The following is a 14,130-nucleotide window of genomic DNA, read 5'->3' on the forward strand; positions in this document are numbered from 1 at the left end:
CAAGCTGGGCCCAGGCTCTAAGCATGGCTTCTTTGGCCCCCACAATGCACTGATAGGACCCCTCAATTCCAAATTAGAGCCTCTGTCCTTCCATTCTTTACACAGGACTCTCATCTGGGGAGCCGTCCTATTGATAACAGCGGTCCACTCTCACCAAGTCCTAAATTCTCCCAAGAGCCCCTCTGAGGAAGACACCCATTTTACAGATGAGAAAACTGAGGCCCAGAGAAGCCAAGAACACTGCCTGCAGTTACACAGCAGACTAAGTCCTATGGCCGCATTTCCTCAATTCTCAAATGCACGCTTCTTGGAAACTGAGTCTGCACTGAATGCCATATTCGTGGTTTTTTTTTTTTTCTCCCCTCTCAAAGTGCTGTTATTAAATCGATGATGTGTCTTACTCCCAACGGTACCTTAAAATAGAGGAAACACAGTTGTAGTTAGAAAGTTTAGTAACTCCCATCTGCCCGGTGTACATGCCTGCGAGATACCTGCTCTGTGCTGGGGCCCATGCCCTCTAATGGCTGGGGGCAGCTCGACTCAGAGAGGGTGGGTAACCAGCGCAAGGTCACAAGCTAACACTGACACCCCTGGGCCCTGAACCCGGCAGTCTGGCTCTGAATCTGTGCTTTTTCCAACGTATCATGCTTTGGAGCACTTTGAGCTGCTGGGGTTTTGCGGATTTGACACATGTGAGGCCCTCCAGTGGGCCAGTGACTCAAGCAGGCAGCAGAGTTAGAGAAGGAAAGCTGCTAGGGAAAGAAGTGATCAGGCCCAAATCGTGCTCTGCGCTCCCCCAAGGTGAAAAAGGCTTCTGAACGTATAAACCCTGCTTCGTGGAGATCTCCGGGTGGGGCGGGACATGCTGCCCTGAGCAGCGGTCAGGAACACCGCCCAGCGCCCAGCAGGCAGCCTCTGACGGGCCCCCTGACCCCCACCCATGACCTGGCAGCTGGGCAATGCGGGCAGGCAGGAGGTCTGGAAGCAGATCAGGAAGAACAGAGTCCGCATTCATGAGCATGTTTATGAAGAAGGAAAAAAAATGTGTGTCAACTGCATGATGAAACTCAAACCCTTAGTGCTTAATGAGAAATATGAGTCAGGGCCCGAACTGGCAGAAGGTCTGGGAGTTCCAGGTGTTTGCAGAAAACAGCCGGAGTCAGGGGCCGCAGGAGGAGAGCCGGGCCCGGCCAGATGAGGAGGAGATGTGGGCCGCGGCTGGCCGGTCCCTCGGAGGGCTGACCACCACCCTGGGAGAAAGCGGGGACTCCTCCAGCCTTAAAGAGACTGAGATGTGTTCTCGGAGATGCTCTCTGAGCAGAATTTTGAATCTGCTTTGGGTGGGGATATCGCTAATCGCGGTCGTGCCCTCAGCTGGCCTTGGCTGCCGGAACCACAGGAGGCCTCCCCCTCTCCTCTCCGGGGCCAAAGCAAGGGCAGAGGGAGAGTTTGGGGATGCTGCATCCAGAGTCACCTCCAAGCACGAGAAGCCACTGCGTAGCGTGTACGCCTGTGTGTGCACACACGTGCTCACCTCCACAGACACCACAGGCCTTGCTTTTAGGCGTGAACAGGGGCACCCCTAGGCACCTCTCGTTCACCAGCTCACCAGACAACCGGCGGGTAGCCTCCACCCTCTGGACCACGAGCGCACTCCGGGAAGCACCCCCTTCATGAGAGCAGAACGAACGCCGCAGAGATGAGCAACAACGACGCAGGGACTCAGTGTGACCCCAGTGACTCCAACGAGCCCCAGGAGGCAGGTCCCCCAGATCGAGGGGTCCTGGTGCCCTGACACTAGATAAGCACCGGGCATCGGTCAGACGCAACCATGCCGTCATGCCCCCAACCCCTCGGAAAAGGCCATCTGCCACCATCAACTGCACCGGGCAATGCCCATCCCTGCAAGTGGTGCCAAGTCCCGTTCTGAAGGACAGAGCTGGTGGGAGCAAGTGGGGGAGGCATCTGCTGGGTTCTCCAGGCCCAGCTGGTCCACAGAACTGCAGAGCTCAGCGCGGGGCGGAAGGGAGTGGACAGCAAGGACCCCCGCCTGGGGCTCAGCACCAGGCGCACATAGTCCGAGACGGGTCTGGGGTGTGAATGGTGGAACTGGAAAGACCCTTGGGGGTCAAAGACTAAGACCCCCTCCATTCTAGAGTCACACAGCTGGGGCTCGGGGAGGGGCAGGCACGGCCCAAAGCACCCAGCTCAGAAGCACCACTCAGAGCAGACCGGGTCTCCAGGCTCCTGCTCAGAACTCCTCCCACCAGCCAGGCTCCCTCCCCCGCCTGGCGGATGAGGCCACATGGGGGCAACTGCTGGAACTTGACGGCAAGTACACACCACACACGCGAAGCGTGCATGGGTCATGTGACACAGAAACACACCCACACGCTGGCTCATGGGCATATCCGCACACATACACAGAGAACATACACACACACTCCAGCTCTTGTGCACAAATGCTCATACCCACATGTTGCACTCAGAGCCACTCATGCACAGAAGCAGCACAAGCACCCGGACACACCTACACTTGTGCACTTACACTCACAGGCACTCGAAACGCACATACTGCCCCTATAGAGAAATCCACATCCCTCCCATATCCGACTCCTACATGTGGACACACAGACACACACGACACACAGAAACTCGGGCAATCACCCATATGCTGTTATGCCCTCATACACCCAAAGCCATTTATACTCACACAAGGACAATTACAGATTCAGAATGAGCCCACACCCTACACAACACGCAGAGGTGTCCACACACTCACGGACATACTCGGGCCCCGTGCGCTGAAGCACATCCTGGCAGGCGTACACACTCACACATTCGCAAACTCATGGACACAGGTGTAGACGGCATGCTTGTGCCTATACCCTACACACGTGTCCAGATCCTCGAGCATACACGCACCCACACAGCCCTGCATGCACACACCCCAGAACAAGTGCGCTCACACCCTACGTCTGCCTCCTGTGCACCCCCACTCAGCACGCCCACCCTTGCACGCCTCCAGCCAGCTGCAAGCCCCCGCCCCAACCCGAGGGCCCCAGGCAGGCCGGGGGACACTCACAGCAGCTTGAGGATCTCCACGTAGCAGCCGAGCGTGCGGTCGGCCTGGGGGCCCAGCTCGATGCTCATGGTGCTGCAGGCCGGGCTGACCATGAGGCAGTCGATGAGGTTGGGCTCGCTGTCGTTGCCCACGCTGGCCGTCAGCGCCGGCTTGGCAGTGCTGGCGGGCTCCACCTCCACGTGGATCTCGCTGGAGGCCACGACCACCGACTTGAGCCGCGCCTCGGACAGCGTGGCTTCCTGAGACACCAGGTCCGGGCTGGGGTGCAGAAGGCGCAGGGGTAAGGTGGGCTTCCGGTCGCAGGGCTGCTGGCAGCCGTTCCGGATCTCCTTCAGGCTGGGGGAATTGTCGCGGCTGGGGGAGAGGCGGAGAGGGCCGTGAGTGCGCGCCCTGGGGGCGGGTCACACAAGCCGCGAGCTGCCATCTAGTGGGTGCTTCCAAGCGCCAGGCTGCACGCGGCTAAGTGTCCCCGGAACCCCACGGCGGTGCGATAAGCAGGTGCTACTGGATCCCTCCCCACCAGCGAGGAGACAGGCTCCCTCAAGGCCTCCAGACAGGGAGAGGTGGGGACGGCATCCAAACCGGGCTGCCTGTCATCGAGGCACGTGCTGTAGTCCCGGCACATAGCAGGCGGTCGACACATTTGTGGAACGAACAAGTGATGTTAACCTCTACACAAGACCCATAAGGCCCCTGGCGTTCACCTCCACCAAGATGCCTTCCCTGGCCACCTTCCGGACACACCTATGAGACCTACTAGCGATTTTGCTTCCAGTTGCTTCCTCTGGTCTAACTGCCCCCCTCCCCCTAATGTCCTCGGGGCAAGGCCCAGGCCCCACCTCTGCTGCCCCATCCCTGCTGGGTGAGAAAGCTCAGCTTCTGCCCTCCGCCTGGGAACACCCTTCAAAGGGATCCCAAACCCCAAATACTAGTCCCCTGGAGTCTGCATGTCCCTCCTGTCTGCAGCACCCCACCACTCTGGGCTAACCCCCCACCCCACCCCTTGCAGCATCTCCAACGCCTAGAGGAACGATGCTCGTGCAGGGGGTTAACAGGTGTTAGCTGAGGAAAGGGCGCTATGGCATCACTGAGGTCACATGTGTTTGGGAAATGCTGGGCCTCTTTACAGCAGGACTTGTCAGAGCTTTGAGTCTGGGTAAAGCGCCTCCTCACTGGGTGCTTCCGAACATTACGGGGAAGCACGTCAGGACAAAGGCAACTCCAGCAGTGGGCTTCCTTTGTTGGTGCCCCTGGGCTGGCACGGTGCTAAGTGCTATCACACAGACCACACAGGCATTCTCAGATATCTCTGAATGGTAGGTATTACCGTCTCCACATTACAGGTGAGGAAAGACGCTACCAGAGGTCAAATGACTACCCTGATGACATGGCTCATAAGTGGAGAGGACTGGGATTTGAAACCAGGTCTCTGACTGCATGTCCAAGATCCTGCATGATCCCATGCAGGTCCTCCTCCTCCACAAAGTCCTCCCTGATTTCTCCCACCCGCCGCTCTCACCCTTCCTGCCCCTGTGCCAGAACCTTCCACCCCTGGCTGGACACCAGTGTCCCTTGAGGCACTTCTAAACATCCTAATATCCCATTAGGTCTGAATCTCTAGGGTGGAGTCCGGACACCAGTCATGTTTAGGGCTCCCTGTGTGTGCAGTCACGGTTGAGCCCACTGTTCCAAGAGGCTCAGAGCACGATGATATGATCACAAACAGCTGCTCGTCCAGTCCTCCCCTAAATGGGCCACACGCACGCGCCTGTGCTTCCAAAGAGACGCGCGTGCTCCTTGTGCACAAGGACTGGCTCAAGCACAGAACTCACCCCCAGTGTGCTCAGAGGGCCTGAATTTGTCCAGCACGTGCCACGAGCCAGGCCTGAGCTGAGCCCACCAAGGATGTTTGATAAATACACTTTAAGCTTTGCTGGGGAAAAACAAAACCCTTTAGCTAAAGTCCGAGAATGCTACAGCTGATGGAAAATTGTGTGTGGTCTGGTGGAAGATGCGGTGTAGCTACTCAGAGCTAACTTGCTACCCAGTGCTCAGCTCCATCCCCTTTGCCTTTGCTGGGATTTAGGAGTGGATTTTCAAGGCTGCTTGGCTCAGATTGGGGGATTTTCCAGCGAGCTATGCTAACCTGGGTCAAGTTGTCTGTTCTTTTGTGCACAAGTACATCACGTACCCACTGAGAGCGCCGCAGACGGGCCCGGTAGATGGCACGGGGTTTTATCTTCCAGGGACTGACCAAGGGGGTGGGATGGACCTGAGCCTAGGGAAGGTCTTGCAGCCCTCGGCGTGATTTCCTGGGGGAGGTGAGGGCAGCACTTGGATCCCCAGCTACTGTGGGCTCCGAGGGGGCTGGGCTGTCTTGAGCAGGGAATCAGGGCAGGCCTGAGCGGGAGGCGGCAGGGCCCGCCTCGCCCTCCCCAGGCCTCCACCCTGGGCACCTAGTAGCAACCGTCACCTGTTGGGATCCCCAAGGTCATGCGTGGCCTCTGCAGCAGCAGCCAGAGGGGAGTCTGGAAACTGACATCTCATCAAGTCCGTTCTCTACTTAAAACCCATCGGCGACTACAACGTCCTTAGAATAAAACCTCCACAACTGACACACAGGCACAGCTCCGCCACTCAAAGCATGGTCCCCGACCAGCAGCAGCGGCATTACTGGGAGTCTATGGGACAAGCAGAGGCTCAGGCCCTGCCGCAGACCCGCTGACGTGACCCCAGGAGCAGCTCAGCACGGGAGGTGGAGGTGGGAGAATCTCAGTGGTACAAGTCTCTCCGTGGCCTGGCCTTCCTCTCCAACTTCGTCTTCTGCCTCTGCCCCTCTCTCTGCTCAGGGCACACTCAGTTTCCTTCACTTTCTCCCCTGCAGTGCCCTTTAGTGTGGAGCAGATCACTTGTGGAGTTTAAGAATGTAGATTCCTGGGCCTGGCCCGGAAACGCTGCGTCCAGGAGTCTGCATTTTCAAGCAGCACTCCAGGGGACTCTGAAGCAGGTGTTTAAGGACCATGGGTAGGACATGTGACCAATGGCAGCTCCATCTGCACTGCCGGGCCTTTGCACATGCCATTCCCTCTGCCTGGATCATCTTGTCCTCTTGCCTTGCTGAGAGCCAGCAGGTGTCAATTTAAATATCACCTCCCTGCAGAATCCCTTCCTCACTTCCCCCTAGAGCAGGGGTTCTCAACTCTGGCCACATACTCCACTTGCCTAAGGTGTTAAAAAAAAAAGAAAGAGTCCGATGCCAGGGGCATCCCAATTAAATCAGAATTGCAGTGGGTGGGTCCCAGGCACCTTTTTTTTTTTCTTCTTCTTTTTAAAGATATAACCAGTGGGATGCGGGTAAATGTCTAACAACCAAGTCTCCAGAAAAAAAGGAGCCCTGATTGGTAGTGTTTGCCAATTTTCTTGGTGTAAATACTCCCACCATGATTGAATTCAAGCTACCAACGTGTCATCCCTGACTGTGGAATTGGGAAGAGATGTGCTTCCAAATGTGCCTGGGCTCCAGCACACCCCGGGGGTAACATCAGTCCAGTCTCGTCCACAAATCTTAGGTGCAGAGCTTTGTGACTGTCACAAATTCCCCTGTGTAATAAACAGCCACCAGACCAGGGCTCCTCCTTCTTGATACTTCCGACATTTGGGGCCAGACAGTTCAGATGATTCTGGGCTGCTCTGTGCATGGCAGCGTGTTCACCAGCGTCCCTGACTTCCACCACTGGATGTCAGCAGCACCCCTCCCCTTCTGCAGCCCAGAATGTCTCCGGACGTTGCCAGATATCCCCTGGGGGTCAGAGTTGCCCCCAGCTGAGAACCACTGACCAAGATCAAGATGTGAAACATTTCCAAGAACCCAGAAGCTCCTCTCACGCCTTTCCACCTAACTCCCTGCCCCGAGGCTGCCGCTATTCTGGCCTCTATCACCAGAGATTCGTTTTGCCTGTTCTTGAAACTCAAGGAACGAGATTCACACTCTATGTATCTTTCGGGTCTGGCTTCTTTTGCTCCATATTATGTTTGTGAGATTAGTTCACAGCTTGCTGGTTGCACTAGTTTCTTCATTCTTGCTGTCCTGCAGTATGCCTTCGTGTGAACACACCACAACTTACCCGTTCTACTGTTGTAGGACACTGGGGTTGAGGCAGATCTTAGTTTGGGGCTATTACAAATAATGCTACTGTAAACCTTCTTGTACATGTCCTCTGATGAATACACCAAAGTGATGAGGAGCTGGGTCACAGGATTTATGTGTGTTTAGCTTCTGTAAAGCCTTCCCAGGTGACTCTGACACGCAGCCAGGGTTGAGACTCCTTGCCGTGGACCACGTTAATTACGCCTCTGGCTTCTTTCATCACAGCCCTGATGAAACCCATCGCTTTCTCACTCCCACCCCTCCACCCACTGCTACACCATCCGCTCTGGGAGGGCAGGGGCCCCATCGGCTGGTTTACTTTTGTGCCTTCAGCACCTGGCACAGCGGGGACCCTCACTAAACAAGTATTGAAAGGATGAGAGAAGGATAAAGGCTGGCTGTGGCTGTCCCCAGTCCCCTCTATGTGTAACAGTGTGCACGGGTCCTAATTCTGGTTCTTTCCATCTCTGCCCTTCTCCTAGGGTGGGAACTGGGAGAGATTCCATTCTGCTTCCTGCTCTCAAGTCAGGGAAACCCTGCTGTAGGGCACCCAGGCAGAGCCTTGGAGACACAGAGGGAAAACGCTGGCAGGTGCTGTTTCCTGCTCCTGCCCCGAAACCTAAGTCCCAGCTCAGGTGTCTGCGGAGCGAGCCCGGGGAGGGTGGATGAGGCAGAGGCTTCAGGAGGAAAAGGAGCCTGCGAGTCTGTGACACTCCTGATGCTCTTCCTACTTCCTGGGGTGGCCTGGGTTTGAAATGCATGCAGATCAGCTCCAGAGCTGCAGTGTATGAGGTCAAGGGCAAGTGACCATCCACGTACACAGGGATGCCGAGGATGGTTGTACAGGCCATGCATTACTCTCTAGTGCCTCCTCCTTTTTTTTTTTTGGCTTTTAAAAAAATTTTTATTTATTTATTTATATTTATCTTTGGCTGTGTTGGGTCTTCGCTTCTGTGCGAGGGCTTTCTCCAGTTGCGGCGAGCAGGGGCCACTCTTCATCACTGTGCGTGGGCCTCTCACCGTAGCGGCCTCTCCCGTTGCGGAGCACAGGCTCCAGACGCGCAGGCTCAGTAGTTGTGGCTCACGGGCTTAGTCGCTCCGCGGCATGTGGGATCTTCCCAGACCAGGGCTCGAACCTGTGTCCCCTGCATTGGCAGGCAGATTCTTAACCACTGCGCCACCAGGGAAGCTCCTTTTTTGGCTTTTAATATAACATGTTGTAGGGCATGGAACAGGCACCTGGGAATGACCAGCATGACATCTTCATGTAGCCCTGTTTGCACAGGTTTTCAGTGATGCTCCACTGCCTTTTCTTTAAGGACTGAAATATATTCCTGCGGTGCTCCCAGCTCTAGCGGTGCCTAGACACATTTTGGTCCTCTCCGAGTTGTGCAGTACACCACCTGAACAACTGGACAGGGCGGCTGCAGCAGATGCCATCTGTGCCCTGCACATCATACCTTCTCTGATGACCCCAGACATCACCATAGAAAGTTCTATATGACGAATGGCATCCACATCACTCTGCATCCCAGGAGCCAACCTCAATCCGGGAAGAGTGGGAGCTGGTAAGTAACTACCCCAGTGTCATCATCCCTCAGGGGAGGGACTCTGAGAGAACATTCCACAGTCTCCTGGGAGGTCCCACTGGGACACGCACAGGTGCCTGCAGTGGTCACCTGCTTACGAACATCGAGTCTGCTGGCTGTCCTCCCTTCCCAGGCTCCCTCCCACTGCTTCCTGGGGTTACCTCCCTAATAAGCTGCTTGCACCCAAACCCTGGGGGACCCAGGACAGTGGCTCTGTCGTGCCTTCTTCCGGTTACATGTGCCTGGTGGTGAGAAATCTTCAGAATAAAACACTTGTTCCTAAAGCCAAGTCAACACAACGGCCTTGCAGTGCCAGTATTGATTCACAGTGTTTGCTTTTCCAGTCACATCCCTGGGTTCTGGGCCCTGGCACCAGTGAACACAGGGGATTTGGCAAACACACTTGAGGCAGGTCCAGTGGAAGCCACTCCACCTCCCTGCCTGGCCAGGTGTGTACAGGTCACCGTCCTTGGGGCAAGCGTGTCCCGCCCAGGCTCTCCCGAGGTGGTGGGGACTGACCTGTTGATGAACTCTTCGTAGCAGGAGTAGATGGCGGCCAGGCACACAGCCACCAGGTTGGGCAGGACCCGGGGGTGGGGGCAGTGCCCCGTGGGGCCGTGCATGCTGGAAAAGAGCAGAGGGCTAGGTGAGAAGGTAACGGCAAGGAGGAGGGGGAGGCCGGGGTGCCCTTCAGACACACACTGGGGGGTGGGATGGGGGGCACCCCAAGTCCTCTGCTGGGGAGTTGGCAACACCGGGATTTGCGTCCTGGCTCCGCCATGTGCAGGCAGCAGAGAGCCAAGCTCTGGACCGTGGGCTCCAGATCCAGGGAGCCTGGGTTCACGCCCAGCTGAGTGGCCTTGGCAAGCTTCTTAAACTCTCCACTCTTTCCTAAGCTATAAAATGGGGACAACGGCCCCCTCCTCAGTGGGTACCATGAGGACCTAACTTTCTAATTCATGGGAAGAGTTAGCAGACAGTGGCCATACGTCCTGTGCCTGTAATTCATGCCCAGTGGTTCTGTAACAATTATTCACCTCATTTTCCTTTCCAAGTGGCCTGCTTTGAAAGAAAAGTTATTATGGTCATCCTGATCCTGGCCTAGCATGAGGTCTGGGACACAGTTGCTAAGTCCTCCATAAATGCCAGCCATTGTTATTCGTCACAGCTATCTCTGTGCCTCAGTTTTCTCATCTATAAAATGGGGCTAATATCCCTATTCCCAGGGCTGTTTGGGGCCTGGGGATAATACCTGTAACATTCCTGGAAAATCGGTGTGGCCGTTGGGCCTAAGAGGCCTAACCTAAAACAATTTCGTGAACCATTACTGGGTGCTTTAAAGGGACCCTGGAGTCACCAGGGTTCCAGCAGGACAATTTTTTTTTTTTTTTTTTAATGTATCTATTTTTTTTGGCTGTGCCACGCGGCATGCAGGATCTTAGTTCCCCGGCTAGGGATGGAACCCATACCCCCTGCAGTGGAAGTGCGGAGTCGTAACCACTGCACCGCCAGGGAAGTGCCCAGAAGGACACATTCTTTGGGTTTGGAAATGCTTTGTGAGTTCCAGGTGACTATCTTTTGGAACCGGCTTAAACAGGTTATCACGATTTTCTTAAAAAATGAGAAGAGTAGTGACAACGACCCCTAACGTTCCCATCACACTTAGGCACGGTCCTTGGTGTTTATGTGTATAAGTTCACAGAATCCTCACGTTACCTAGATGAAGTAAGTACTATAGTTCTCATCTTACAGATGAGGAAACTGAGGCACAGAGAAAAATTTAAAAAATCAAAGCAAAAGCACCCCCTCCCCACCCCAAACACCAAAAGTAAGAGTCAGAATATCAGGCTTCCTCTAGGCCAAGTCTGGGAGGTGGCCGTTCAAATCCCCAATGATGACTCTCCAGGGCTAGCAGGAGATCGTTCCCTACACACCCAGCACCCACAGGTGGAATCCGCAGAAATATTCTCATTATTTAGGACTGTTAACCATTTCCTGAGTTCCTACTGAGCATCAGGCACTGTGCTAGGGGCTTCCTCATATATCATCTTATTTAATTGCACGACAACCCCTGTGGATAGCAGAGGAAAGAGGATTAGAGAGGTACAGCGACTGGCTCAATGTCACACAGCAAGCGAGTGCCTCAGACCACATGGGGTCAGGAGGACGCAGGAGACCCTCGTAGAAGATGAGACGCTTGGGGCCTCTGAACGCCAGCAGCTCCTCTCCAGGCATCAGTGGAGTGAGTGGTTCTGGGTGCAGAGGAAAGCTGGCTTGCAGGCCAGGAAGGGGAGGGGGCCCGGCTGAGGAACCCACCTCTGAATGAACTTCTTCACCACCTCCATCCCCGCGTTGAGCTCGTTCAAGGCAAGGATGTACTCCTGAGTAAACAGCCTCAGTCGCGGGCACTTGCCAAAGTCCTGCAGAGAGAGCAAAGGGCAGGAGCTGGGGAGACAGGCAGGCAGGAGGCCAGAGGGGTGGTGGGACCCCACTCTGTCCTGAGACACTGGGGTGGAAGGCAACGGGGACATACCAGCCATCTCCTCTTCCCAGAAGCACACGTATCTTTCACTCAAAGGGACCGGCCCTTTCACCCTCTCCTCACACCTCCCGACGGCTGCCCGTGGAGACGGGAGATGTCCTGCCACAGGAGCGTCCCTGACACATGTCACCCACCCTGTGGGTCAGCGTGCCACCCAGACGTGCTCGGAGAACAGCCCAGCTGGGGTTTCCCTTCTGCGCGGCTGCACGGGGGCCTGCAGATGCCCAGCTGGCCTCCAGCGAGGACCAGCTCCTCTTCTGCAGTCCCCCGAGAGTTTCTGGGCCCCCTGCTTTCTCAGCTAAGAGGGGAAAGGCCAACGTCCGAGGTGGCTGTCGGCTCGGGGACTTGTCAGGAGAAGCAGCACAGGCGGTGCAGGAGAGAAGGGCGTGGGCCAGGAAAGGACTGCATCCCTTCCCACGTCACTGGACTTCTGAACCCGCCTGCTGGGGTTCAGAACTGCCAGGAGGGCAAGTCACAGTGTGGTGATGAGGTTGACCAGCAAGACATCAGAGGGAAGCCTGGTGGTCTCCAAACTCCTCTGTTTCTTCTCCTGCCCCTGCTCAGGGGGAACCCATTTAATAAAAAGCAACCTGGATCAGGACTCCAATCTAAAATAAAGCCTGTGGAGACTTTCCCTGTGGATCTGACCGATCCTGCGGGCCCTGGGGAAAGCTCAGATCAGAGCACAGCCCGCCCACGCCCTCCTGCCAGCTCACAGGAGCGAGTTTCTAGAGTGCCTGGTGCTTCTTCACCTGGAGTGAGAGGCTGAATTAGGATCCTCAAGACGACGGGGGCTCATCTGCTTCCATCCTGCCTACTAGGGTTATGCCTTTGCATAAGGAGGGCAGCACAAGCCACGAGAAAGCTCAGAAGGATCTACACACGCGCGTGCATGCGCACGCACACCACAAATACACACGTACATACACGCACACACAGAGCACTGGGCTAGAGGATGGGGCCCCTGCATGAAGAGAAGGTGGAAGCTTGACTGTGCTTTCAAACTGAGAAAGTTGCCCAGAGTCCCTGAGTCCCCGGGAAAAGGGTAACAGGAAAGCTGTGTGGCCTTGTGCAGCCATGGCTCTCTCTGGGCCTCACCGTCCCCGCTGTGGAACGAGAGTTGAAGAAACGATCTCTAGGCCCCTTCCACCCTTAACGTTTTATGATTCTCTGAAAACTGATTCAACTAAACCCTGCTAACTGCCATTATCTTTGTTATTAGATTTCTGGACAGTCAAGGTCATTTCCTTGGAAATTACCATTATAGATGGGGTCTGGTGGCCTTTTAACATTGTGGGTGAGGGACATTTTGCCTCTTTGGCAAAGTCAAATATGTTGCCTTTGGAAAGTAGGAGGTCAGATCACGGTCCACTAGGGACCACAGCCACATCTTCTTGCCTCCTCTGCCACAAGAACACACCAATGAGTGGCATGCGGGCAGAGGAACCGTGATCATTCTTGGGGATGCAGTTGAACAAACTGTTTAGAATCTCCAGGGGAACGTACTTAAGGAATGCTTCCATTTGTATCTAGTTTTTATTGTGGCCCAAGGAGTAACATTCTTTGAGACTCTTAACCTAGATTCAGTTTGCTCATCCCTGAAACGGGACACGGGATATAAAAGATGCACTCTGAGAGTAGGGGAAGCTCTGAAATCCCAGAACACCACGGGGGTGTGTGACCTTCCCCATTTCCCAAACATTCAAGCGTGTCCTTGAGAAACACTGCACGTGGGGTGAAGAGAAGTCAGGGCTCAGGCTGTGCTGACAGGTCTGTGGCTGGCGGCAGGCAGTGACCAGACACCCCACGCCAGCTCCGAAACGCTGTCCCGGCCAATCACTTAGATTTAGGGAGTGTTAAGTGGGTGACACTGAAGGCCTGCCGTGCTTCCCGTGCCTGGTGTGAGCCATTTGTCTCTTCTGCAGGAGGGCCTAATTCCCCCACCCCGTCCTGTCTACAGTTCTCTTTTGACACAGTTCAGTGTGTAGTTAGTGGACTTCAAGAGGAAGTGGGATTGTGAAGCGTTACAGCGTCCCCAGACCCCGGGACCACACGGGGGAGTTCTTTAAAAGTGAAGTAAGGATTCATGTCCGAGGGTCCCCGGTCTCTGCCAGGCCACAAAAGACGCTATAAATTCTGGATCTGCCTTGTAGCTGTTCTGATTTTTATCCAGAAAATTACACAGTCAACACTCCAGGCCCATAAAACTAACCTGGTATAAGGGAGATGCTGTATGGTTAAGCCTTGGGAGGCTGCCTGAAATTTGACATTTTCCCCTTTGAAGTCAGATGTCCTAAAAGAACCCTTATTAAACAGCCTATTGACTACCATGGAATGTGCAAAAATGCTTATGCACCTGAGGAGGCCTGGACCCTGGCCAGGGGTGCCCTGGGGATGTGGCTCTGTCACTGACATGTTGTGATGAGAGAAGGTCCTTTGCAAAAGAAACTCCAGAACCTCTGCTCTGGACTCTGAAAGTGCATGGCCCTCACCTCACACCACATCCACAGTGACTTTAAAGTTAACAATCAGGGGACTTCCCTGGTGGGACGGCGGTTAAGAATCCGCCTGCCAATGCAGGGGACACGGGTTCCAGCGCTGATCCGGGAAGATCCCACACGCCGCGGAGCAACTAAGCCCATGCGCCACAACTACTGAGGCCGCACGCCACATTTACTGAAGCCCGCACGCCTAGAGCTCGTGCTCCGCAACAAGAGAAGCCACCGCAATGAGAAGCCCGCACACCGCAACGAAGAGCAGCCCCCGC

At 55.2% G+C, this 14,130-nt stretch overlaps 1 protein-coding gene across 2 annotated transcripts in view; it reads right to left on the reverse strand.

Annotated features, from left to right (window-relative positions):
• The window catches only part of CMIP (c-Maf inducing protein), a 236,178-nt gene that overhangs the window by 20,030 nt on the left and 202,018 nt on the right, over positions 1-14,130 (reverse strand). For both annotated transcript variants that reach the window (XM_007182633.3, XM_057533902.1), the window contains 3 exons: positions 11,138-11,241; positions 9,341-9,445; positions 3,086-3,439 (listed from right to left, as the gene is read on the reverse strand). In XM_007182633.3, the coding sequence (XP_007182695.3) occupies positions 3,086-3,439; positions 9,341-9,445; positions 11,138-11,241 (563 nt within the window). The remainder of the gene's footprint in view (positions 1-3,085; positions 3,440-9,340; positions 9,446-11,137; positions 11,242-14,130) is intronic.

The sequence above is a fragment of the Balaenoptera acutorostrata genome, chromosome 19, assembly GCF_949987535.1.
Source record: "Balaenoptera acutorostrata chromosome 19, mBalAcu1.1, whole genome shotgun sequence".
Taxonomy (NCBI): Eukaryota; Metazoa; Chordata; class Mammalia; order Artiodactyla; family Balaenopteridae; genus Balaenoptera; species Balaenoptera acutorostrata.